Raw genomic sequence first — 27,801 nt, forward strand, 5'->3', positions numbered from 1 at the left:
ATAGTTGCAATCAGCATTACCCAGAACCCAAGTGGGGACAGGATCTGACTAGTTCAGTAAATCAGTAAGTGATTCTCACCTAACTGGTCTGTGATCAGATATAATTGGAAGGTTCTTCCACACAATATTCTCTTCAGTGCTTGCTCTCGGCCCCGACCTAGGCCCCAACCCACCACTCCTCCTCAATCATGTCCCAGGAACCATGCAGCAACCTTCTCAGTCACTAGGCCAACTAGGCTCCAACTCAGACCTGGGTCAGCCCCGCTGTCCGCAGCTGCAGAGCTATTATAATTAATGTAGGCGGTATCCACCTACAGTTCTAGGAATACCCTGCATCGAGATGACAATCTTGATGGAGCTAACGTGTGCCACCAGCCCCTCTTATTAGTCCCAGGCTGCAGGCACAGTGGCAGCTCCTCAGCTAGGGTGGAGGAGCGTCGCCCAACTGCTTTTAAGCAGTGTGACGAAAGGAATAATAATATTAAGTTGTTGTTATAATCATTTTATTGTTTCCAGCTGCTATGCGGGCGGGCGGGGCTGCTCTGCTCTCAGAGCAGGGCAGGATAGGAGTGGTTTGCCCACTCCAAGTGCACATGAATGCTTGGCTGGCTCTCTGGGGCCAGCCAAACAGTCATGCGCACTTTGCATGTTCTCCACGCAGGCTGCATTACAGCCTGCTTGGAGAACATGCCCAGGCCCCCAGTCTCCATCTGAGCGCTAAACCACAGCGCTCAGACCAATCAGAATGCTGCATTACAGTGTTGTGATTGGTAAGCATGGTCAGCGGAGCCTGGGTGTGCTTCCTTGTTGCTGTTCTGGTCAGACAGAGCGGAGGCAGAGCGGAGACGCGTCGATAAGGTAAGTTTTTTTTTTTACATACCCCTTCTTCCTCCCCCTGCCCCACCACCCCGATATGTGCTGGCCTCCACTTTGCAGACATAGGCCCCAAGGGCTTCTTCCAGGTCCCAAAGCCAAGGTCGGTCTCTGCTACAGTGGTGCATCGCAAAGGTGACCTGCGGGCAGGGCAGCGCACGCACCACCACCACCACCACCAGCAACAGCAGCACGAGGGAGCATAGATCTTCTGCCTCGCTTCGGGTGCCTCCAGGGCCAGCCACCTTATGCCAGGAACACCACCAGGACCAGCACGCCTCACAGGCACTGGAACAGCCCCCCAAGGGGAGGGGGGACACGTCCGGTAGTCACAAGCCCTGCGCTGCTCACAGCAGGGGAGTAGGCCCCAGGCTGTGGCCCGAAGCATCTTGTTACACCGCAGTAGGCTCTCTTCCAGCACAGGGGGCAGTACAAGACGCTCACCCCACCTCCGTCGCTGCCGACCTCCAGGCCCCAGTCCGGGTTATGTGCCCTTTCACCTCTTGGCCCGGGCACCTCATTCACGCCTCAATATGCGTCAGAGGGCCCTGAAGAGCGAGGCAACGCCTGGTGGGAAGCTGTCTGTGCTGGGCACCCCCAGAAGCGCCTCCTCTTCAATTTCGGGGTCGGAGCCCCCAGGTAGGCTCCACACAGCACAAACCAGTGCCTTTGCTTGCCCGCCTCATGGACCACCATCATGGTCTTGATGTTAAAAACCATTTACGCTTGCCACCACAACACTACAAGTCAGCTTTTTTCTTCACCTTCCAAAGAGTTTCAGGGGAGGGAAGAGCAGAATAAGCTGTGCTCAAGCAATGCACTTAATTCTTTTTTTTTCTATTTTAATTTCCTTTTCTTTGTGTATATTGAAGCCATTCTCCAGAGAGCTACTGCTCTCTTCTATAGTAAGTCTGAGGGATCTAATATATTCCAGCTGTATTAGAACTAATGCTTTCACAATTCAATGGCATGTGATAATCTGACTTCAAAAGCACTTGTTCGGGCCCACTCAATATACGACTGAGTCAAGTACACTTTTAGGACATTTTTTATTTCCTGTGTAGAGCCTTTTGGAGTCATAAGCAATGACTAGGTTAGTCATATTTGGTTAGTAAACTAAAACAAGAGAGGCCACTCAATATACCCTCATTAGGCAAACCAAGGAGGAAAGAAGAGAAAGGGGTCTAGCATCCTTCTCTCTCTATAAGGTTTTTTTAAACAAGCCATTCAAGAAAGGCTTTCAACAGTTGAACTACCTACACAGGAAATATTTAAATATTTCTTAAGTTTAGCATAATTTTCACATTGAAGTAAACGGAATGGACCAGTAATTTACCACAGTTTTTTTAGGGCTTAAAAACTTTCAGTTTTCTAAAAGACATTCCAAGATGTGCAACTTTCAACCGGCATCATCAATGGTACATACTCTTAGTGCCAAAGGTTTTTTCATGCTAAGAAGCTTGTCCAGCCTGTCTGACAGAGATCATGTCTTTGATCAGGATATTAGAATATGCCTTCTTTCTTCAAGGGACCTGACATCATCCTATGCTGTTGTGCCCAGCACCTCAAGACTTTCCCTAAAGTCCTTAGTACTTGGAGAGCCACAGACTGAACTACTGAGACAAGTCCAGTGGAGGAGTTGCAGTGCGTGAAGATGCCATTTGTCCTTCACACATTAACTATGGAACACTAAATGCTGGGGGTTGGTATCTTCTAGTGGTAAAGCCACAAAAATTAATAAAAGCCATGTCTGCCCACCTCACGCCACTCCTACGTCTTTTAGAGGTCTAGAACTTAGACTTTATTGATAGTATAGCCACTAATTGTGGCTTACCAGTTGGGGAACCCCTTCCTCCTGAGTATTCATCTGTGGAGAAGCCTGGAAAACCGGCTCTAATGTGAAGCAAATTCTGTTTGTGGATGGCCCTATTTAGGCAGCATTGTATATGTGATGCCACACCTTTTCTAGAGACTGACTGGCTACTACGAGTAATAGCACCATCTAAAAAATGCTAAGAGTGTCCCAAAAACTTAACCTAAGGGTATTAACTGCTGCTGTTTGCCTGCCTTGTTAGTTCAATCTAGTGTGAAACATGGACCAAATGTTAGAATGGAAAGAATCAATAATGCCATCCTCATCATCTGGTCCACTTTAACTCTTGAACTACTAGCAAACTTTAAAACCTGGACGAGTAAAACAAATCTGTATTTCGAATTTTAGGTGACTATCTAGTAAATAGGATAAGAATATTTTTTATCTGTTTCATGTTTTAAGGAAGATCCCTAAAAACTAAGTTATAAACAAAGAAATTAGAAAAAAGCTTTTCTACAACTCAAAAGGGTCTTCAGATACAATAGAGACGGATAAATCACACATTGTAACTCTGGCAATGTAGGATGCATGCTTTATGCCAACGTGAAAAACATTATGTTTGTAAGACTACATGGAACATCTTTGTATTCCAAATTTGGTCATTTAGAATTTTACACACAATATGTTAAAACCACTTTTTAAATTACGATCAGAGCAAAGTAAACAAAAGAGGATTAGTATACTGCCAGCCATGTGCCCAGAGATAATTCATGTCTTATTTGTTTTAAGTGTACATGTTTCCGGCATCTTTCTGGTCTTTTCATGGATCATTTCCTTTGTCTTTGCATAATATTGCATGGTTAAGCGGAAACACCCAATGCACTGAAGAAGTCAGGAAGCAGTATTAGGACGGAATTGATGGGGAGGAGGAAGGAGTTACCACAAACTCGATTTTGTGACAACACTCTTTTTCCTTTTTGAGCTAGAAGTTAACTTCTGTCTGTGGGACTGCCTTTCAGAACCCCTGCTAAGACCTTTGAAAAATTACCCCTCGCAACAAGTTTTGCGCTTCTTATTTTGTGCACTATCATGAATAAAGATTGGGGAGCTGCCATCGGTGCTGATTCAGCAACTGGAAAAATAATTCCAGTTTTATATTGGGGCTCCCAGACCTGATTTACTTTCCGTAGCAGACCACACATCCACACCATACCTGATAATAAAGTCCATTTTTGGTTTAGTTATAGACAGTATGGAAAGCAGAATTCCTCCACCACCGTAGAGGGTAAAAGAAAGGATCTCCTTTGTAACTGTTTCCTGTCTTCCGTGAGGTCCTTTTTAATATTCTAGGAGGTTTAGGCGACAACATTTATTTGCCCCACAACTCACTTGCACTGTTGTGTTTATGTACAGCTTCCTAATTATTATGACAACAGTGTGTGAGAGACTAAGCAATAATATGCTAATGTTAAGTGTAAGAAAGCTGCATATAGGCATTCTTTTTCAAGGATGCCAAAAGACACAAAGTGACTATCCCTTTGAGTCTAGCTATTTCTGCGCTGTGTAACAGTCTACAGATTGACTGCTTCGCAACTAATAGAGAAGAGTTTGAGAGAATATGGAGTTACTGCTCTCTGTTGACGGATGCAGAGGTGTTCTGGAAGGTCTAAGGACAATAATTATAGCTCTTTTTCGGACTGGATTGACAGCTTTAGCTGTCTGCTAGATGTATTGTTTATAATGTATAGAGAGTGGCCTTTTGGGTCTGCATCTTTCAATCATTGCTTTGAGACTCTGTCAGTCATATCATGGAGGAGTCCAGAGGAGTATTTCTCTCTCACCATCATTGACTAGTGTGTGCAGTATTCTGCTTTGTAATGAGTGCTTAAAGAACAAGTTACTTACCTTCGGTAACGATGTATCTGTAAGAAACATTAATTAGTTAGATTCCTCACCTTAGAATATCCCCAGGCGTCAGACTGGTTCCGGAAGATTTTTCGTCAGCAATACCCCTTGCGCGTCGCTAGGCGTCGTCTGCGGCTCCGCGTCCGTCGTCGGCGTCGTGCGCCGGGATGACGTCGTCGGAGTACTTAGACGCCGCCCTCGCGCGCTGACGTCAGTTCTTGTACATAGCCTTCTGCGCCAGGAACGCAGAGCCATGCAAAGACCGACACTGGTGCCAAAAATAAAATCTAGGGGCCTGAAAGGACAACCTTAACCCTAGATGTCAGTTCGCAGAACGGGGAGGATGGGAGGGTCGGTGAGGAATCTAACTAACTAATGTTTCTTACAGATACATCGTTACCGAAGGTAAGTAACTTGTTGATCTGAAAGAAACACGTTAGTTAGATTCCTCACCTTAGAATAGATACCCAAGCAATACCATCCCCGGTGGTGGGTCTGCGAACCAAGATCACACCAGAAAGTCCTGGAGGACAGAACGGCCAAAGAAGCCATCCCTCCGGACTTGGCTGTCAAGGCAATAATGCCTGGCAAACGTGTGTAGCGAAGCCCACGTCGCCGCCTGACAGATGTCCTGCAAAGGGACTCCCCGTCCCAAGGCAGTAGTAGCCGCCGTGGCCCGAGTAGAATGGGCGCGCAGCCCAACAGGAGGGTCCTTTTTAGCCAAGGAATAGCAAATTTTTATACACAAAACGACCCACCGAGAGATGGTTCGTTTGTGCACAGCTTTCCCCTTCTTAGCGCCCACGTACCCAACAAAAAGCTGGTCGTCCACCCGGAACTGTTTTGTGCGGTCCAGATAAAAGGAGAGCGCACGTTTTGGGTCCAGACGGTGGAGCCTCTCTTCCTCTTTGGAAGGATGCGGAGGCGGAAAGAAGGTGGGCAAGGTGACAGACTGCCCAAGGTGAAATGGAGTCACCACTTTCGGAAGAAAGGAGGGACGAGGCCGAAGGACAACCTTGTCCGGATGAACAGATAGAAAAGGAGGCTTTGAAGATAAAGCCTGGAGCTCACTCACCCGTCTAGCCGAGGTGATGGCCACCAGAAAAGCAGTCTTAAGAGTCAGAAGACGAAGAGGACAATTGTGAAGAGGCTCGAAGGGAGCGCACATCAGGAATGTCAATACCAGATTCAAGTCCCACTGAGGCATTACAAAAGGGACAGGAGGGAACGTGTGTGTAATGCCTTTGAGAAAGCGTGTAACCACAGGGGACTTGAAAAGAGAAGGCTGATCAGGAAGCCGCAAGAAGGCGGAGATGGCAGCAAGATAACCTTTCAGGGTGCCCAGGGCAGAGCCCTGCCGGGCCAGAGAAAGAAGGAAGAGGAGAACCTCAGAAAGAGGGGCGGAAAGGGGATCCACAGCCTTTGCTGTGCACCATGCCACAAATTTGTTCCACCGGCAGGCGTATACCGACTTTGTGGAGGGACGCCTGGCTGCCAGAATGATATCACAGACTTCAGGAGGCAAGTCAAATGGCATCAACTGCCGCCGCTCAATCTCCACGCATGGAGGTGGAGGCTGGACAGGTTCGGGTGGAGGACCGTCCCCTGCTGCTGCGACAGAAGATCCTCCCGAAGGGGCAGACGTATCGGGGGATCGGTCAACAGACTGAGTAGCTCGGGATACCAGTATCTTCGTGCCCAATCCGGAGCCACCAAGATGACTTGGGCCCGGTCGTGCCTGATCTTCTTCAGCACTCTGGGCAGAAGTGGTATAGGCGGAAAGGCGTACAACAGACCGCAACTCCACTCGTGACGAAAAGCGTCGCCGAGCGAGTGCCGCCTTGGAAATTCCAACGCGCAGAACTGCTGACATTGCGCGTTCTCTTCGGTGGCGAATAGATCTAACCAAGGCTCTCCCCACTGCTGAAAGAGACCTTGCGCCACTTCGGAGTTCAGACGCCATTCGTGATCCATCATGCACCGGCGGCTGAGTTCGTCTGCTCTGGCATTCAGAGAGCCCGCCAGATGTTGAACCACTAGGGTGACGCCCTGGTGTTCCAGCCACGTCCAGAGGCGCAGAGCCTCCTGACAAAGGGTCCACGACCCCACCCCGCCCTGTTTGTTGCAATACCACATGGCGGTGGTGTTGTCCGTGAACACCTGCACAACACTTCCCCTGACAGAGGGAAGGAAGGCTTTCAGTGCAAGCCGGATCGCTCTCAACTCCAACAGGTTGATGTGGAGACGAGACTCCGCCGGAGACCAGAGGCCTCTGATCTCCGCCTCTCCCATATGGCCACCCCAACCCAGGAGGGACGCATCCGTCACTACGACATGCTCCGGTTGGGGAAGGGAGAGGCTCTTGCCCTTGACCCACTCGCGGTCCGTGAGCCACCACTGCAACTGCTGTGCAGTGCCCTCCGAGATCAAGACATGGTCGGACAGGTTGCCGTGATGCTGGGCCCACTGAAACTTCAGGTCCCACTGCAGAGCCCGCATGCGCCGCCTGGCGTGATGCACTAGTAGGATGCAGGAGGCCATCAGCCCCAGAAGCCGCAACACTAGCCTGACCGAAACCCGGGATAGAGGTCGAAAGATGGGAATCAGGGCCTGTATATCCCGGACCCGCTGTTCCGGTGGATGGACCCGGAACTGCGCCGAATCGAGAACCGCTCCGATGAAGAGGAGCTTCTGAGAGGGACTCAGGTGTGACTTCGGCACGTTGATGGAAAACCCCTGCAAATGCAGGAGATCCGCCGTAGTCTGGAGGTGGGAGACGACTGCCTGGGGCGAGCCCGCCTTCATCAACCAGTCGTCGAGATAGGGGAAGACTGAAACCCCTGATCTGCGCAGATGAGCTGCGACCACCGCCAACACTTTCGTGAACACCCGAGGGGCACTGGTGAGGCCGAAGGGGAGCACGGTAAACTGAAAGTGCTCTTGGCCCACCGTGAACCGCAGGTAACGCCGGTGGGCCGGCAGGACGGGGATATGAAAATATGCGTCCTGCAAGTCCAACGCTACCATCCAGTCTCCAGGGTCTAGGGCAGCTAAAACCTGAGCCAACGTTAGCATCTTGAACCTTTCCTTTCGGAGGAAGGCATTGACGTTCCGGAGGTCCAAGATAGGGCGTAGGCCCCCCTTGCCCTTCTTGGGAACCAGAAAGTAGTGGGAATAACAACCACGACCTACTTCTGGACTCGGAACGCACTCGACGGCCCCCTTGGCCAAGAGAGCCGAAACTTCCTCGCGGAGAAGATTCAAATGATCCCCCGAGATACGGTGGTGCTGCGGTGGCATGGCTGGAGGGGTCGTCTCGAAGGGGAGGGAGTAGCCCCTTCGGACGATTTGCAGCACCCACCTGTCCGATGTTATGGACCGCCAGTGGAGCAGGTGATGGCGAACTCTGCCGCCCACTGGCGTGGTATGGGCCTGAAAGCTCGGACTAGGAGGGCTTTGAGGCGGATGCTGCCGGGGTGGAAGTGGGCTGACCACGTCGGCCTCCATTTCCGCCACGGCGGAAGCCACGTCCGCGACCGCGCGCAGGTTGGTTCTGCGGCTGGTGGCTTTGCGGACGTGAGGAGGCGCCCCTTCCTTGGCCACGAAAGGGGCGAAAAGCGGAGGTGTGCGCCCGCGGAGCCGAGAGGCCCAAGGACTTGGCCGTAGCCCGGGAGTCCTTAAAGCGGTTCAGCGCACTGTCCGCCTTCTCACCAAACAGGCGAGTGCCATCAAAGGGCATGTCCATGAGGGTGGTCTGGACATCCCCGGAAAATGACGTGGACCGCATCCAGGCGTGGCGGCGGAGCGCCACCGTGGTGGAAATCGCCCGACCCAGCGAGTCCGTGGTGTCAAGCCCACATCGTATGGCGTGCCGTGCTGCATCCCTCCCATCGGCCAAAGCCTGGTTAAGACGCGTCCGGACCTCCTCCGGACACAGGGGCAGCACGTCCTCCACCGTATCCCACAGGGAATGGGAATAACGGTCCAAGAGACAGGCGGTATTTAAGGACCGCAGGCCCAAACTAAGGGACGAGAACAGTTTCTTGCCAAACTGCTCGAGTCTCTTGGAATCCCGGTCCGGCGGAGCGGTCGGGAAGGAGGATTGGGAGGTAGAGGCCTGGATAACCAGACTCTCGGGGGTGGGGTGTTGGGACAGGAAACTGGGGTCGCCCGGAGCAGGGCGGTGGCGCCTGGCAACGTTCCTATCCACAGGAGGAACTGTGGAGGGCTTGGACCAGGTGCCCTGCAGAACGTCAGTGAGGGCCTCGTTGAACGGCAGCAGAGGCTCAGTGGAGCTTGCTGAGGTTTGAAGCACCTCAGTGAGGATGTTAGTCCTCACAGCCACGGCAGGCAACTCGAGCCCAAGGGCCTCGGCCGCCTTGCGCAGCACCACGGAAAATGCTGCACCCTCCTCCGAAGCCACGGTCGGAGGAGAAGTGAATCCAGTGTCTGGCGAGGTGTCCAGCCCACTGGCCTCCCCCAGTTCATCTGCCCAGTCCTGAGAAAGCTGTGACTGAACAGCCAGAGGGTCCTCGAACCCCTCCCAGTCGCCCCCTTCTTCCGATTCCTGATAAACAGGAGGAATGATCGGAACCGGACTGTAGAGATGGTAGGACTCAAGCGGCGTCAGATGCGGCGTCGGTCGACGCCGCTGCGGCGCCGGGTCCGGATGAGGGCTAAACTGGGGCGGTGTCGGCGCCAAAGGCGTCGGCGGCGCCGGAGGTGTAGGCGTGTGCGCCGGCGGCGCCGGTGACGGCGTCGGTGGTTCAGGCGTCGGCGCCGGTGGAGGAGTGACTAGGTCAACCGGCGTCGACTGGGGCCCAGGCATGGGCCCCGCGGGGACCTGCGGCGTCGAGACCGGAGTCGTCGACGGCGCCGGGGCCGGAGCCGCCGGCAGGCAAGATCGCCCAGTCAAGTCCGCGGGGCCCGAAGGCGCGCCAGCGGGCGTCGACGGCGGGGCCAGGCTCCTCATGGCCGAGAGGAAGGCACTGATCTCCGCCGGCGCCGCGTCAGTCCCAGGGACCGGAAGGTATGGGGGCGGACGCGGCACCTGCGGCTCCGCCGGAGCCGCGGCGGTGGAACCACCCTGACCCTCGGCCGAGTCGCGCGACCGGCGAGGGGAGTCCGAAGAGCGGTGTCGCCTCTTGGACTTCTTTGAGCGTTTGGACTTACCCGACGACTTGGAGCCGGACGATCGATGGCGTCGGCTAGGGCTCCGCGAGCGATCCTTGGACCTCCTCCTGGACCGGGATCGCGCACGACGCGGAGCCGAGTGGCGAAGCTCGAGAAGCTTGCGGGACCGCTCCCGCCTAGCCTTCGAAGTCAGGGCCTGGCAGTCGTTGCACGACTCCGCGTCGTGGTCGGGGCCTAAGCAGTAGAGGCACCGGCGGTGGTGATCGGTCACCGACATCAGTCGATGGCAATCCTCGCAAGCCTTGAACCCAGGCATCCTACCGGCACCAGATGTCGACAGACAAGGATCAAAAATGATCAAAAAAGATTTAGTCAAAAAAGACTAAAAGGGGTAGCTCTCCCGGATCTGCGCTTACTGGCGCGGAAAAAAGAACTGACGTCAGCGCGCGAGGGCGGCGTCTAAGTACTCCGACGACGTCATCCCGGCGCACGACGCCGACGACGGACGCGGAGCCGCAGACGACGCCTAGCGACGCGCAAGGGGTATTGCTGACGAAAAATCTTCCGGATCCAGTCTGACGCCTGGGGATATTCTAAGGTGAGGAATCTAACTAACGTGTTTCTTTCAGATTTGTAATGTATGTGATGCATGAGCAGATGCCCCTGGCAGGGTCCAATTTAATTATTTGCTGAGAGTGTGAAGAAGCCTACAACCCTGATAGAGGAATGTCTGTGCAGGAGGAATGAGGTGCAATGTGACCCCGTTGCATTAGGTATGCAGAAGCATAGGACTACTTAGAGCTATGTTGGCAGGCCACAGACTCCTCCCTGTGATTCCTGCTGAAAATCACGAAGCTATGGCTTGCCCTGAGCTGTTTAGCCAGAAGCATGAAATTGTGTCAGGACAAGAACCGCTGTGCCTGAGTTATGAAGACAAAGTGCCACTGTGCCCAAAGTGTAAAGAGGTGGCATGGCCTGAGCTGCTGCACTTTAAGTGTTCAACTGCAGCATGACATGAGCTGTGGCGCCCGTCTAATGCACCAGTGATGTAACTAGAGTTGTTGCACAGGCTAAACTGCAGTGCGACTTAAGTCGTGATCTCCCACCCAACTGGGAAGGTCAGCTTGACACCTTAACTGTCGTAATAACCGTGTCTGTACGTGACTGCACCTATCTGGACTTGAACAGCTCAGGTGGAAATCGTGGGATAGCACCGCACAGCACCATACCTGCTGTGAACAAGCATTTTCTTGAGCAGCAATCAACAGACCAGAGCAGCAGCAGATGCAACTGTAAAGGAGCCCCAAATGAACTGTTGACTTAGCCCCAGAAGATGAGGAGCGGCCAAGTCGGGGAAGACCAAGGCTGGTGCTGAAACGCTGGGCCCTATCCATGGACAGAAGACTGGTTGAGTGGAAACAATGACTAAAGCTAAAGACTGAGTGCAAGAGTATTGGGGTTAATCTACATCCGACCCTACTCTTGCTAACCGTTGTTCAAAGAATGGATCCACCTGGACCAAAGGGGAAGACCAGGGCCCATAAGAGGGAGAGGCACAAACGTAAACTAGTACCAGGACACTAAAATTGTATTGTGTGTATACCTGTTTGTAGTATTTAGTTCTAGTGTGCATTAAAGTACTTTTATTCTTTAAAGACAAGCACTGGGTTGGACTATCATTTATTATCCTGATATGTGTCTGTTGAGCGCAGAGCTCGAGCACCACTACACTAATTCCTTGAGAAGCCTGTGACTGCTGGCCACTGCTAAACCGAAAGGCAAGTGCTGAAGGGGTTGTCCAGTTTGCAGAGCCATAGTGGGACAGACTTTGCGACATTAGAGACAATTACCCACAGACCCATGGTTGAGGCGTAGTAGACCGTTCTTGCCCCATTATCCCCGGAATGAGGTCTGACTGTGGCACTCGTGGAGTCTCATTCAGAACAGAAGAGGAGCATGTTGCATTTACTACTAAAACAATCTGCCAACATACAAAAATAAAACTGTATCCTCTTTACATGCCCTAAGCATGATCTCTTTGGTGTGCTACTAATGCATACGGTGCGCAATTCTTTCAAATAAGTTAAGAGCAAGAAATATCTGCCATTTAGGGTTCACTGGTGCGATAGTGATCACACTAAAAATTACTTTAAAGCAAAACAGGATCCCATTTGAAAGGTGCACTATAAATAAGGACCCGGTTTTCAGTTTTTACTGATTTTTACAGATAAATACAGACAGAAATCATTGTTTCCTGTCAGTATATATTGTTTTAAGTGGAAAAATATAGAAAATTGTGTATCATTTGATTGACTCTCCATGCTTGCTGTTATTCATGAATTGCATGTCATTAGCTGTGCAAATTGACAGCATGGCAAGTTAAACAAGCATTGGTATAGACAATAGGTCTCGCCCTTGGGACCTAAGTGTTTAGCCAGAGCTATTGGCTATGACAATATCTTTGAGCTATGTTGTAGAGCAGTGTGGTGGTTAGAGGAGCCATACCCCAATCACAAGAGTGAGGAACTAGAAACAGGGCGCAGTGCGATACTGTGCTCCAAAAACACGCGTTAAAAACATAATGTGTGGCCTGTAGTCGTCAAAAGCACTTCACACATGATTAGACACAACGGCATCGAAATCACGTATTGATTGAAATCCTGTGCTTTGCGCATGCACAGAGAGCGAAAGAGAATGGGAGAGAGGAAGAGAGAGTGAGTGAGAGCGTGGGACTGCGAGGGCACAGACTGCTCGATACAAGGGTTTTTTGAAACAGATACAATACTAGAAAACTGCACTTCTAACACCTTATGGTGATACAAATGTTTAATGTTGTGGCTATCTGGAGGAGCAATGCGGTCCTTTTGGGGGACAGCACCCCGTGGCCTCTTTTATACCAATAGGTGATTTTTCGGAAAGTGAAAAAAATGTTTACATAATTTCCACGTCCGACACATGAAGGGGTGTACATTTTACTGACCCTCGGTAAGCTAGTGCTGCCCTCGGTAACAGATTCATTTGTAAACATCAGACATCAAAATTATGAAACCTTACAGTATTCTAGGCAAGGCTAGTTTCTGAATGCAGTAGACCGATAAAAGGATTTATTTCTGAAAAATGTTCTAATCGCATATCCAATTCACAGTGCTTTGCAGTCGCTGAAATGTTAACTGTCCTGCCAGTGCGTGATGTTAGGAGTGCCTTTGTGCTGTTATGACATAGCGAGGGGGTCACTCAGCTTTCATCAGGACCATTCGGGACCCAAAAAGGGAGGTCCCCTCGCGACGAGGATGGAGAAACTCTCTGAGTGGTGTACCCACCTTGACGTAAGTTTGACTACAGGGAATCACCCCAATACCTCGCCAGTTCTGGAGACTTTTATCTATGAAACTCGAAACATAACTTGTGTGTTGATTAAGGTATTTCTGTATTACTAGGAGCATTCTCCACGGATACCGGAGGTTGGATAAGAGGGGACCTCCCTTTTTGGGTCCCAAAGGGTCCTAATGAATGCAGAGTGCCCCCCTCTCTATGCGCACACATTTCATGGCAGAAATATGTCGCCACTTTGGCAGTAAAGGAGGGGTGAATGAATCTTAATTTTCTCCTTTTACCTCCATCCTTCACGTTTTTAATCTAGCCAGATGGCCCCAGAATAAATTTGACAGTGGGTACACATCTGAGCTAGTTTTAACTTTCAGTGGCTGCATTTTTCCTTCAGTGATCCAAAGATATTTTTTTTTTTTTTTTTTTTTTTAAACCTTTATTTAGCACTGTGTACAAGACAAATACGGGCCTACAACCATCCGGCCGGCCTCGACACTTCTGATGCTTGATAGCAAAGTACGCGTCCACTCGGTGGCACGGCAGCACCTAAAAGCATACGACCTATGTTGCAAAATCCACGTGCACTGAGTGGCAGGAGACAGTAAGGTTAATTTTAAAAAGTTTTAAAGTTAAGGAGATACAGAGCTAGAACGGATCAGTGCACAGAACAGACGAACATACAATAAATGGATAACATCCAACAGGAGAGTCAACTAACAGTGAACATATCTAAAATGGCGGCACGAAACTATAATACCAGGATATAGATACGCAGCGAAATGTGCCTCCCAGCCGCTACCCTCCTAACACCATTCCCCCCCACTGACCCTAGAAAAAGACGTAGGAAAAGGACAGAAGAAAGAAAAAGAAGGCCCATAGTAACAAAAAACGTATCGAAGAAGACCCCCCACCCTACACGCATGCCGAGGCTATGGCCTACCCCCCCCCTAGCTACGTGTCTGTCGCCCCATAGGAACCCGAAATATAGAATTAAGGAAGGAAGAAAGGAAAAAAGACCATAAAGCGGGGAGGAGCCCACCACACTGCCGAACTCCCGGACTCCCGCGCCGCTCATACATCCTGCGCCATGTACAGAACAGTATCAAAAGACCCACGTAAACCCGGTGGTCCCGATTCAATAACACCCAGCACTTCAGCACTTCACAAGTCCTCCCCCCGGCAGAAGAAGGAAACAGGAGGCGAAATCGCAGCGACATGTAACAAAAACTGGTCATTAAAGACTACTCATCCAAAATTACAAAACGTGTATCAGTCCAGGGCCCCGTATGCCGATCCAACCAAAGCGACAACCGGCATGCCATCACCCCTGTCCGGACCGGCAGATATGATTCAGGCCCGTCCATTGCTGCGAGTCACCTTCAGCCAGGACAAAGAGACAAGATGGCCGCTCTCGAGGAAAGGGGACAATGAAGACGTATCGTACCACAGGGTCCCAAACGCAGCAGTAACATGCCACAGAGGCTCGAGCGATAGGTGCTTTCAGGGTAACATCTGGCAAGGGAAGCGAAAGGCTAGGTCTCAGCAGATAGTTCGTAGGCAGAGTCACAACGTTCAAAGTGAAGGGTGTCCCTGCAACTGTATCCGTGTCGATGGGTTGACGCGTTACATTGTAGCCAGGAGGACTCCGCACCACCAGCCCCCCACTCTGCGACATTGTTTCACCTCCAGGAGAAAACAGGGGCGGCGGGGGATCCTCCAGCCGGGAACGTCCCGTTGCAACCAGTGCCTCATCGATTCTCCGGGTCAGCGCCCGGCAAGTACTCTGCATTGCCACTTTTAACGCCACAAGGGCGGCCAATACATCCCCACAGGTCGGGTCCCTCTGTACCAAGCATCGGTCCGCACTATCCCGCTGTTCCTCCAACGCGGCAATCAGCTCCGGGGCACATGGGCGCGCAGACACCGCGAGTCCAGGGTCAGCCAGCGTCTCAGCAAGAAGAGCAGACGCCATTGTCATCTCCACTGCGGGCAATTAGTGACGGGACAAAATTGACTATGATCCGAGGATGTAGACACCGGAAAAGCGTCGTGCTCCACTCGGGAGCTGCACCGGGCGAGAGCGCCCCACGGCCACCGCGAGAACCGGCCGTTCGCCGCAGGAAGACGCTACAAAATGGAGTCCGCTCGCTTGTCTTCAGGGTGGCGGAGGAGAGCTCGCATTAGGGGGCTCCGACGTCGTCCACACCACTGCCGGCGCTCGGGGGAGTCCGACCCGGACGTAAGGGTCTGACTCCAGTCGCACGGCCAGCATTTCCTCCCCCGCGATCACCCGCAGTATTCCAGCTCAGCACCCCGTCCACATCCCTCGGCGTCCAGCGGCGGCCATCTACGCAGGGACCCGGGGGAGCGCCGGAGGTCGTAGTAGGCACCGAGTCAGCCACCAAACCCGCCGATAAAGGTGTCAGGAGAACGCCAGTCACTTCAATGCCGGTAATCCGCGGCGGCTGGGCGGCGCAGGTCAGGAGGATTAATCAGGATTAACAAAAGAAGCCGGACGGTCCACGGAGCCGGGAGCTCAGGCGTCCGACCCGTCGGCCATCTTGGCTCCTCCCCGCGATCCAAAGATATTTGATTGTTTTTATTATCTTCCCCTCTGTGTTTCTCCACCCCAGGCGTTGGTCTGCGTGGGGGTGTTTGTAGCACCCCCTATGATGAAGCATGTCACAATTTTGTGAGTGAGGGCAGCTTTGTCCACAGTGAACACGTGCCATTGTTTTCTATGTTTCTATGTATATTGTGTACACACTTTTATACACTTCTTCTTTTCCATACTCCTATGTGTGTAATTCAGCCCGAACTATAAAGCATATACAAACATTTAACAAACGATGAATGACGGGTTCAGCCAGTGGGAGAGATAGCAAGTCAACCTCTGTAATCCCACATTGGGCTGCTCCTAATTCAATAAGACGACAACCGGTCATTGTCCTAACTGATAGCAGCCTTGACCGTCCCTCTGGCTGCCCTCTCAAAGGCTTTGCACTAGAGCTCATGCTATCTCTTGTATAGATTTCTCCACTTACAAAAAGAGCTGTAAAGCCAGGGGATCTGCTAGCAGGGCCCTCGCGGTCGGTCATACGTCCTCTTTTTAGTAATGAAATTAAAGTTTAATTGTTTATTATTGTCCCTTAATTGAGAACCAACTGAAAGGGCCTTTGGTTTGAATTAACTTTATGACACCTCCACCACCCTGTTTAATTCAAGTAGTATGGAAATCAGAAACTTTATGAAATTTTAGTGGGTACTGACTTGGTTTGTTTGAAGTATTTATTGTTATATATTTCAACCACCTACGACTGTCCCCCGAAAGTGAAGCAATTAAAGGACTAAAGGTTGTATTAACGATACCCACAAATCCTGCAGAAAACAAGTAGTATGGACCTAGAAACCAATTACATTTTAGAGGGTACACATACTTTAACTATTTATTGTTATATTCCTCTGCCTTTTATTATAATGTGAGAATTAACATACGGATGATTGTCTTTGTAATAATTTTTATTAATCAAACAATAAAGTATTATTTGATACTCTCAATGACTACTTTATGTCAACCAAATAGCTGCCATCTTAGAACACAGTCTTTTTTCAGTAAAGGACTACACAGCATTGTCTTCTGCAACTGAACGCATGTGGAAACCAAACATGTTTTACTTGGTCAATGTAATTATTTGTAACACATTCTATTACTGTATACTGCCTCAGGGTGTTTTAAAATGGTGATTTTGGAATCTAGTCTTGTTAATATAAATACTGGCTCATGTATTAAATGTTTTTGACACTGCATCACAGTTACTTGGCAGTGCCACTGTTCGACACAGCAGTTGCTCTTTTTTAATGTGCTCTACTACATGTACATTTCTTACTCGATTAGTGCTTTCCATTAAGCCACATCAGTTTGGATAGAGCAAAGCATAGAAAATGATTGTTTCTATCCATGACTCTTCAAAACTAATGTATAGAGCAATCCAGCATTGTACACACCAAAACCTCTGTACAATGTGTTTACAATTTAAAGAATATTTGCTTTTTTTTAGTATGACCTATTTGATGAACAACTGTGTCTATTCTTAATGTGCAACTGCTGTGCAGAGCCTTACGCTTAAATAAAAATCAACATCCCCTCCAGTTTGTCAATGATAGAGATCTGTTAAAAATTGTCCTCCAGTGCTCAACATCATAGGTTGCAGCTATAGCATAGAGCCAGCTAAATGGTGATTTAGTCAAGAAAAGCACAATATTAATTATATTTTATTTCCTGTTGTGATTAACAAAGTCACCTTAACTTTTTCCAATGCTTCCAGGTCATTACAGGACCAGGGAGGTCTGCACCATTGGACTAGCAGCAGATAGGAGTTGATGTGGTGCTGTGAGTTGCACTTGATGGTGCTGCGGAGACAGCGAGCATTTGCACACCTAAAGTTTACAAAATGTTTGGATGGAATGCTTGAATCCATCTCAGCCACTGTCAGGTCCTCTCTTTCCCTCCCACTGTGTACCAACCTTCTCTGGATTCACTTCTGGGGCTTCTTCTGCGTCCATTTGTAACCTGGTTCGCCTGATGTTTATGTGGCAGCATACTGCCTGGTCCTCATTGGTCACCGACTTCTGTGCGTTAATGACTCTAGGGAAATAAAAATTCAATTGGAAGATACCACCTTACTGGCATAATGACTAAGCACACAATAAGATTAAATATGGTAACAGCTGTAGAAAATGGAGATGCAAACAGTATAAGAGAGATTTCAATGGAAAAGAGAAACCAACTAGACAGGGGGAGTCAGAAAACAGGTTAGACACAAAGAGCATATAGGGAAAGAGCATTAAAACAAACGAAAACAATAAACTATGACAAGGAGCTCACGGAAAGATAGAGAGGAAGTACACTGTAACACTGCAAGAGGACTGCTTAAATAGATAGCCATTAAATAATGAGTGAAATAACAAAGAAAGTTAGTACAGCGGGAGGAAGAAAAAACGCAAAAGAGGCAAGCCAAATTGAAGATGATGCATGAAGCAGGAAAAAAAAGATCGAACCAGAAAATAAGTTAAGGAGAAGGGAAGCGATCACATGAAACGAAATTCGAGACAAAGTGAGAGATATAGCACAAATAAAGACATAACAAACAAGTATTACTGTAAATGCCACCAACTCAGAACTTACATGTCCTCACTACGTTAAAGCAGTGCATATCCCTCCCCCAGAAATAGATTAATTAAACTGATAGACCTATGAAAGGGTAAGGGTCAGGAATTACTCAAGAGGTTAAGGAAAGCACCTGCAGATATAGGGGCGGAATCGACCCAGAAAAGTTCCAATCGAAATACACACGATGGACATTCTGCACCAGAGACTGGATCTTCGTAGGAGGATAGGGGAGCACAGGGTTGGTATGCTAGTTTCGGGTGGGTAGAGGGACTTTAGGAAGAAGGTGGATAGATGGGGAGAAGTGTGGATGGGAAATGGAAGTACTATAACAAAATACTTTTTCTTTAAAATACATTTAACGCATTTAAACGCATAAGTCAACAATGTAAGTCCCAGAAGATCCCCTCACTCACTCTGCATAGCCTGTGTCCCACTGGAGAGGCCAGTCCTTGGTTGAAGAAGATATGGGTCTGAGGCCAAGACTCTTTCCTTCTCTGTAGATCGTAGGCAGGAACCGAGGTCTCCGGGGCACCGTGGTCTTCTGTGCTTTTAACTCCCGGGCAATGGGTCCGCTATTACCTTCCTCAGGAAACGACCGCCGACTTTTAGCAGAAAAGAATTTCATTAGACGAGTGAAAGACATTTAAGAAACCTCCTGAAATATAAAATCAGTGTCCTCCTAACTTCTGATAACTTAGTAGGTTTCTTTTTCGTCTATTTCCTCGCTTCCTCTCGGTGCCTCTCTTCCTTTATCCTACCTACGTTTTTTTCGTTTCTCTTTCTCTTTTGGCAGCTGTCAAACATCAACCTTACTTGTTTATCATTCTCCCACCTGTCGCACAGTTTTCCCTTCTCTCACTCCAGCCTCTGTATGTGCTTGGCACACTGTGTCCGTTGACCCTTTCTGCTGAGCCGCTTCTAAAGAACCCTCTCCTTTTTGACTTCCGATTAATAGCAGTTCAACTTCAAATATCTGAACTGTCAAAGCACAACTATAGTCTTCAGTTAGGTTTAGCCGTGTGAATGAGCAGATGACGGTTTCACTTCCCCATTCCATCAAAACCAAGCAATCTGATTCAGCTGGGGTTTGACGTATAGAACTGGAAGGTTTCTTAGATAAACATACGGCTTAGAGCTCAATTAAAGGTAAAGTTGAACCGTAGCCATAAACAGGTAGAACAGGAAAAACAAGTTACTCCCTGGGACGCGGAGAAAAGGAAAGTAAAAGGGGTGTAGTTTCATCATAATGAGCAACGACAACGCTAGATGCTCACTGATGTGTTTATGTAACCTGTCATCAACAAACAAACAGTATAATTAAAAACAAGCATTTGCAATGCAATTGGTCTCGCATTTTTGAAACTTTGACCTACTGGTATTGTAAATGACTATGCCTTTTATTATTTCAGGTTTTAAGCACATAAATAAAAGGCATTGTAATTTACTATGCCAATAGTTAAAAATCTCGCAAATGCAAGACCTATTGCATTGCAAATGCTTGTTATAAAACTTATGCATGGCAGCCATTGTGAAGCCCATTTAGAAAGGAGAATGGGTTGTTGGTAAGATGTTTGAAAGCAGCAGGGCACTACTATTCGCAGTTGTAAAGCTCAAATGCTCTAAAATAGTGATGCACTTTTCCCAGCATTCCTTTTTAGGGGAAAATTAGCTTTTTAAGTATAGCGAAAGTGTAACGCGCTTTTGTCTATGACCGATCCACATCTAGCAGTGCTGAAGAGCTGTTTGTTAAACTGTTATACAGTTTCCTAAAACAGCAACTTGCTTGAGAGAAGAAACAGCAAGAAACTTAAAACATATACCCTCGCTATTCTTCAAGTTGCAAACATGAAACTGCTGAGTCCTTGGTCTTGGGCGGTGGAGCGGACGCTGTGAGGGGCAATAGACCAGGTCGGACCAGCCTCCAGTAACATTTCACATGCATAGCCACCCGTGCGCCATGGAGAAGGAAACAAAAGTGGGTGGCAGCCATAATAAAGTGAAAGTGTGCCATGCATAAACAAACATGTGTCATGCATGCATTGAAAGGTGAATATCTGCATCCACCGGAATACGCTATGCCATGGTGAAACAAAGCATGGCGCCCATCTCCTTAAAACGTATGCGTGACAGCCCGTGAAGCAGGCGGTATGGTAAGAAAACAAACAAAAAAGGCGCGCTGCCATTGTGAATGTATAAGCGAGAGCCGTGCTGAAACATTAAACACGGCGCCTGGGGGGGGGAGGGGGGCGGGATGGGAGTGATGGGCTGCGAGCCACAGGCACAATTGTTAAAAGTGTGTGCCTGTGTTGAAGATAAAATGCTGTATGCCATCTGGGTAAAAACATTTTTTTCCAAAAGCATGCGCCTGTTAAAGATAAAGCACGGTGTGCGATTTGTATGAAATGTTTTAGCTACACGATGGCCCCTCCTGTCATGCCGCTTCTTTTGTATGTTGGAAGTTGCCGCTAAAGTGAAAGTAATTGCGGCCGCTTTGATGTTCTCAGTGGCCGCGCGGCTCACTGAGAAAATCAAAGCGGCGCGAAATGTACACGCGGGCTGCCAAATGATGCGCGCGCCCGGCGCACATGCACTGTAGTTGGCGGCCTGAAAGCACTGGTTTGCACTTCCAAATCCCCCTTTTACAAAAGCTCTCGCGAGAGCAGCGCTAAAGCGCTGCCTCAGACGAGACCTAAAAAGGCTGTTGTGAATGGCAGGAAAATAGCATTTGTGATTATTAAAATGTTTTCCTAATTTATGCGACAATTGTAAAGGAATGTATTACCAAGCTTTAATTTAGTCAGTCAATATTCTTTATTCAGCTGACAAAGTCATAAAAGGCAGCAACACATTAGAAAGATACAGTTAAAGTCCAGGCACTAAAAACAGTGCATCAATAAAATGTGACAACGGCACAATAAAACACATAGGAACATACAATTCAAAAGTGCAAACAGAGCAGCAGTGCATCACTGGTGCAAAAAGGCGAACAAGAAGCAACACTACCCATTTACCGAAACCTCTAAGTCACTCATGAGCCTAAGGCTTTGAGAAATGTAACTGATTTCAGCATAAAAGGTAGTTTCAGTATTTAAGAGCTTCAAAAGCTTGAGACTCCCACTAGCCAATCTACATTTGTTGATACGCAAAATAGGGCGTAAAAATCTGGGGGTAATATAAAACAAGCATTGGCATAGCCAATAGGTCTCGCCTTCGGGACCTTATAAGTGCTTAGCCATGCAACAGTTGCATAACTAAATACTTATAAAGGTCCCAAAAGCGAGACCTATTGGCTATGCAAAGCGGCCGTGCGGCCGCGAAAGTGAAAGTAATCGCGGTAAAGCGCGGCGCGCGCGCCCGTGCACATGCACTGTAGCTCTAGGCTGGCCTGATAGCGCTTTTTGGAGCCCTCTCAATAAGTCTCGCCAGACCAGCGCATGCGCTGGGTCAGGCGAGACCTAAACAACAATTGGTGACTGGTGTTATCACAACGGAGACAGGGCAAGGAGGAAAACCAGGAGCCTTGTTGTGGAAAAGCAGCCAAAAAGGGGACTGCACTCAACCTGAAGCGAGTTAAATAAAATCTATGCTCCAGGGTAAGTATGGCGTGGGACTTTCGCTGGGGTTGATATCAATGTAATGGCGTACAGTGTTCATATCTTCAGACCAGTTAGCCATTTATAAATCCCTGCTGTTTTGAAAGTGGGAAGGTATAAGGGTCCTTGAGTTGCCGTCAATTTCACAAGGTGAGTGAAATAGGTTGTGTGAGACGTCAAGGGCTTTAAAGGATTTTCTGATAAAGGCCAGCCAACCAATCTTATCGCCATGTTCTAATTTGATACAGTCAGCGGGGACTTAGCGAGAAACCTTTAAAAAGGGAGAACTCCAGATGTTTGCCTATAGTAGGAGCAGGCCATGTTAATGGCATCCTCAATGTAAGGGAGGCCAACCTCTGTGTGGGTAATGATGTTGGTGGTGCTTTTAGGGACTGCCAGAAATCTGGCAAGAAATGTATTTTCAATGGTTAATAGATGTTCATAATCTGCATACTCTTAGACTAGAGCCTTGTAATTGCCCAGTGATATACATTTATTTTATAGAGGGAAATCAACTCTTTGATGGGTTTTTGTTTAAGTTTCTTGGTGAATATAAAAATGGCATCAACTGCCCTCTCTGCGCCATAAGCTTAACTTATTTAAAATGGCAGTCTAGCAAGTTTCCCAGGTAATTAAAATTTGTGAATTTAGTGATGGGGATTTCATCGATGGTGAACCTGCGAGAACGATTTTCTGGGACCAAGGGTCATGATAAATTACTTTTTTATGATTGACCTTTAGCTTCAGGTCCCCCATAAACTCGTTGAAGGAGTCCAGGAGGAGCTGCAGCCTCTTTGCAGTACGCAACAATAACACAGCATCGTCTGAGTAGAGAAGTACGGGCTCTGGCATATCCCCTACCCTAGGTAGATCCCTTTCATTAGCTGACAAAACATGGTCCAGTGTGTTGATGTAAAAGTGGAAAAGAAAGGGAGCTAGAATGCACCCCTATCTGACTCCTTTGTGGATTTTGAAAGGAGGCGTGCATTCCCCTTCAGTGTCGTACTGAACTTGAGCCAAAGTATCCCATTGCAGGCGCTTATGGAAGTCAATAAGGGCACTATCGAACCCAGCACCACTCATTAAATCCCACAGCCTGCCGCTGTCCATGAGGTCGAACACACTAGAAAGGTCCATGAAAGCAAGATGTAATAAGCCTCCCCTGACCTTGGCGTACTTTCCCGTGAGCAGGAGAAGGTTAAGGGATTGCTCCACTGTCCCCAAGCCTGGACGAAAACCGAACTGCACATTGGATAAGAAACCTTTTTCTTCCGCCCAATCTTCCAGTTTCTGGAGAATCACCTTTCAGAGGACTTTGGCAGAGGAGTCCAACAGCGAGAGTGGGTGATAGATGTCAGATTCCCTCTGTCACCCTTCTTAAAGATGGGAACTATGGTGGATTTCCTCCAGGAATTTGGTATTTCGGGTACGATGGCAGCTCGGAACACATTTGCCAGCTAGAGAGCCCAGAAAATTACCTTTTGCCTAAAAACATCGAATGAGATCCCATCTGGGACAGGGGCCTTACCAGAGATGCTATTTAAGATCGTCAGGTGCTACATCACAGACGCCAATAGAAGAAACAAAAGAATTACAACTATTCATGAAGGGAACAAAAGGAATATCACTGGCTGAAAGGGCAGTGGGAGGGTGCCAGGGACTGGAAAATTAGATGACTTCTCCTCAAAGATACGGGAGAAATGAGACAGCCAGGCTTCAGAAGAGACATGGCAATCAATGTTCGAGTTATTCTCTTCTAAGAAATAGGGGTGATTTATCACATCCCAGAAGGCTTTGGAATCCCTGAATTTTGCAGCAGCAAGTAAATCCTCGCAAGCCTTCTCTCTAATTTCCTGCCTTCTTTCTTCATGGGAGGACCTGGCTTGGCAGTTCGGGCTGGACTGTTCCCATGAGGAACAGGGTCTAGACTGATTTCCACATGGCTGGGTCCAAACTGGGGTGGCATGGTGAGCAAAAGAACAATGGATTTAACCAAGATCTCTTGGATTGGGGGTGAATGTTTGATTTGCTCTGCACTCCATCCATCATCTGTGTGTCTTTTGCTTTCTCGCCCTAAGTGAGCCGGGTATGCTCTGACGTGGGTCCCGGGCTCACTGTGTCACTAGATTCAAGCTAGCCTGGCTGAGGAGGGGTGATGCCCCAAAACGGTCCCAGGATGCTTGTTTCCGGTCCAGGGAGGACCTGGCTTGGCAGTTCGGGCTGGACTGTTCCCATGAGGAACAGGGTCAAGACTGATTTGCATATGGCTGGGTCCAAAATGGGGTGGCATGGTGAACAAAAGAACAATGGATTTAACCCAGATCTCTTGACTGGGGGTGAAAGTTTGATTTGCTTTGTATTACGTCCATCATCTATGTGTCTTTTGCTTTCTCATCCTAAGTGCGCCGGGTATGCCCAGAAGAGGGCCCCGGGCTCACTGTGCCATTGGATTCAAGCTAGCCTGGCTGATGAGGGGTAATGCCCCAAAACTGTTCCCAGGATGCTTGTTTCCGGTCGAGGGAGGATCTTGAATGGCAGTTCAAGCTGGACTGTTCCCATGAGGAACAGGGTCAAGACTGATTTGAATATGGCTGGTTGATTTGCTCTGCATTCTATCATCTGTGTGTCTTTTGCTTTTTTGCTTCAAGGGCCAACTTGTAGGACCTCCTCGCTTGCCTCATATCCTCTATGTTTCTGGGAGTGGTCTTGATTGCTCGTTTTAAGATTTTAGATGCTACCGGGCGGGCATGATTAAACCATTGATGAGTAGGAGGTAGAATAGGGGTTTTCTTGCAGGTTAACATGCTAGGCATTGATTTACACACGTCATTAAAATAACCCAGAACTGATTGCGGCTCTGCTAGCTCGGAAAGGCAGCACATTACATCCGCTCTCCTGTCATTTACAAGGTCAGTAAAAAACTTTTCCTGGTGCAAATTTTTACATCTAATACGTATCCCCTTATTTTTGCTCTGCTGTAAAGTGGCGGGACAGACAGCAGTGGGCAATTCAATAGTAAGACAAGATATTCGAATGCCCATTGGTTTATGATCACTGATTTTTGATAATTTGATTGTTGAATCCAGGACTAAAGGGGATAAGTGAGAGGAAAATAGAATAAAATCAACAGTGGATCCCCGACCTTTCCCTGTAAATATTTGGGGTGGTGATGCATTTTCGTTTACAAAGTCCAAGTTAAACAATCAATTGTGCTTAAACCATAGGGGTTGTGCAAGAGGTGAGATAAATCCTCCCCCTGCGAATCGTTCAAGTCGCAAATGCAGTCTCCCAGTAGGGGGCATTTAGATATATTAAAATCACTAGTCTAGATGATAGTCACCCTATCAGGGCAGCTTTCTAGAACATCAGAGATAACATTGTCTAATTCCCAGATCAATTCAATTCGACCGGTAGTTAGCGGAAAAGTTAAAATAGAAATGTATCAGGAGGAATGTGAGGAAACCAGGAAAGCTCATTAACCAAATTTGATACCCGGTTGTAGACTGTAGCTCAACAGTTGTAACATTTCCCAAATTAAGAGAAATAAGCACACCCAGCCCGCCCTTTGGTCTCCCAGATGAGGAAGATGTAGCTGGAACGCAGAAAGACTGAAAATCATTTACATAAAAGTTCTTTAGAGTCCATGTTTTTTGGCACCATACCTCCTCGGCCTGATTAACAATTTTTAGCCAATCCGTATTGTCCAATTTCTTGTCGATGAAGGTTACATTCCATGAAAGAACCTGTAAGCCACCTGGCCTGACTGACTTGGAGTGTATATTGGTGTCAAATGATGAAGCCCCAGCAGAGGAAAGCTCACCCAACGGCACAGGGGTATGGGTAGAAACTGATGGGGTAGCAATTCAGTCATTATCTGAGAGGCGGAAAGTGGTGCAAAATGATTCTTGTGTGCATGTGAGTCCAGGAGATAACTAAGGGACACAACTTCCTGCCCAGGAGCCCCATTGGTTAGCACTGGTGGAAATACAGGGCGATAGAAGAAACCAAGAGGGGGAAGACAAATCCTTGCATGGCCAGTAGCTAGATGAGACAAGCGATGAAGTAGGGAGTTAACCAGCCTGGAAATTCTCAGGTTTATGACAACACAATCTCCACGGATAGGCTTGGGGCATGGTCTACCCATTCAACCCTACGACCATGAAAATTTTATTCTCCAAGTCTTTTCTCCAGCCAGATTTGGACACAAACCAATGGGCGGCACTCCGTTTTAGTGCTTGACAGTCTTCAGGGGGGCCTTCACTCAAAGAGGTAAGGCCCGTAAGGTCTATAATGTATGGTGTACAGGCAGGGGTAGTTGTAGGCACAGCTACATGACCCCAAGACTTCACTTGGTGCTCTTGTTTGCTAGGGCTTGAACCTTGAGGGGTGTTGCCATGGCTGAAATGTGCCAGTGGTTGACTTGGACATTTGGGCACAGGATAACTAGTAGCACCAGATGTTGTACTCAATGCATTGGCTATAGGCGTAGGGCGGGCACTGGGTGGTGGGGGTGGATTGGAGTGGAGCTGTTGAGAGTTGCGTTGAAAATTGCACAGAGTTTGCACTTTATCATTCAAAAGGTTCAAATGTGTGAGTACTGCTTGCTGGGGTGAGGTCTGCAGTCTGCTTGCACGCAGGGAGGCAAAATCATTTACGAGTGGCATGATAAGGTGCACACATTAAGCCTCTATTTCAAATATGGCAGAATACACGTAGCAATTACCGCCAGGGCTGAACTGGACTATAGGGCAATCATGCAGCGTCTCATGGGCTAGTATGCTAGGTTTAGATTTGAAGGGAAGGAAGAAGATGGCGGGTTGATTCTGCCATGAGCTCTGCGTTTCCTCACTTTCCGCCACCACCACGAGGCTTGCAGCGGCTGAATGCTGCTTCTGAGATGGCGTCCTTTGATCGATTTTGGCCTCAGACTGTTCAGGATGGACAGAATTAGCAGATTGCCTGGTCTTTGCTACATGGTTGTGGATGCTGCAGCTCTGCGGTCGGAGGGGGCACGCGCAAGCCTTTTTGACTGTTTGCTCCCGCTTCCAGCTCTGGAAATCTATTGCCCAGCCTTTCCTAATGGCCCCACCAACGACCAGTGTTGCTATGGAGCCCGTGGGCTACGAGGCGCAGCAAACAATCACAATGAGGAACTTGCCATCCAGAAGGAGGAGGAGGCTGAAGGACTTAATATGGCAGCTACACCCCTGACTACAGTACCCTCACAAGTTGGATGCCCTATTCTGAAATTGCTCAAAACAGGAGCAGTACTAAATCTGATTGAGGCTGCTTCAAAGAAATTGACCCCGGGACGAGTACCTCCCTTGGCATTAACTCTAATGGTGGTTGCATCAGTTAGTACACCCGCAAGTACTCCCTTAGTAGCATCACTCCATGAGGGGGAACAGGTCCACAATTCGGACCAGTTTTGGTTGAGGATTGTCTGCAGGGCCACAACATCGTCAATCCAACCCAGAACCCTTCGGAGCCGGCTACCCCCAGCGACCAGATCCTTTTCCAAACAGGGGTAATAACTGTGGGCGGTGGAACCCCAACTGTCCAACCAGCCTTACCGAGGTTCTACCAAATGTGGCACAGTCACATGTAAGTACAGTTTCTGATATTTTGCAACAGCCCGGGAGGGATATGGGCGCTGATGGCCAGCTATGCCAGGTCTTTGGGGAAGATATGGAGGATGATGACGGCCCATTAACAGGAGGGACCCCGGCTGTGTTAAGGCGTCACTCTAAAGCTGGGACAGAAACGGATAATATGCAGTTTTCAGAGAATGAAAGTAATCTTCAACCTGCCCCTGTGAGCTCGGAGGCTTCATCAATACAAACTGAGGCAAGTACAGCAAGCACCACTAGCTGAGGTCGTTTCCACCCATGGGACTGTGCCCCCCAAAATATTGAATACAACTGCGCAGTCTAAACAGAGGAAACATGCGGATCAAGCTATTGTTCAACCTTTGTCTAAATCCACCA

General features: G+C 48.5%; 1 protein-coding gene across 4 annotated transcripts in view; it reads right to left on the reverse strand.

Annotated features, from left to right (window-relative positions):
* Positions 1–27,801, reverse strand: part of PPM1M (protein phosphatase, Mg2+/Mn2+ dependent 1M) — a 198,429-nt gene that overhangs the window by 125,378 nt on the left and 45,250 nt on the right. For 2 of the 4 annotated variants that reach the window (XM_085624806.1, XM_085624804.1), the window contains exons 2-3: positions 18,635–18,823; positions 17,576–17,696 (exon numbers count right to left, since the gene is read on the reverse strand). In XM_085624806.1, the coding sequence (XP_085480932.1) occupies positions 17,576–17,696; positions 18,635–18,823 (310 nt within the window). Of the gene's footprint in view, positions 1–17,575; positions 17,697–18,634; positions 19,574–27,801 lie in introns of those variants that run through there. The other 2 variants (XM_085624805.1, XM_085624803.1) reach the window with 1 other exon arrangement.

This window comes from Triturus cristatus, chromosome 9, assembly GCF_964204655.1.
Source record: "Triturus cristatus chromosome 9, aTriCri1.1, whole genome shotgun sequence".
NCBI classification, from domain to species: domain Eukaryota; kingdom Metazoa; phylum Chordata; class Amphibia; order Caudata; family Salamandridae; genus Triturus; species Triturus cristatus.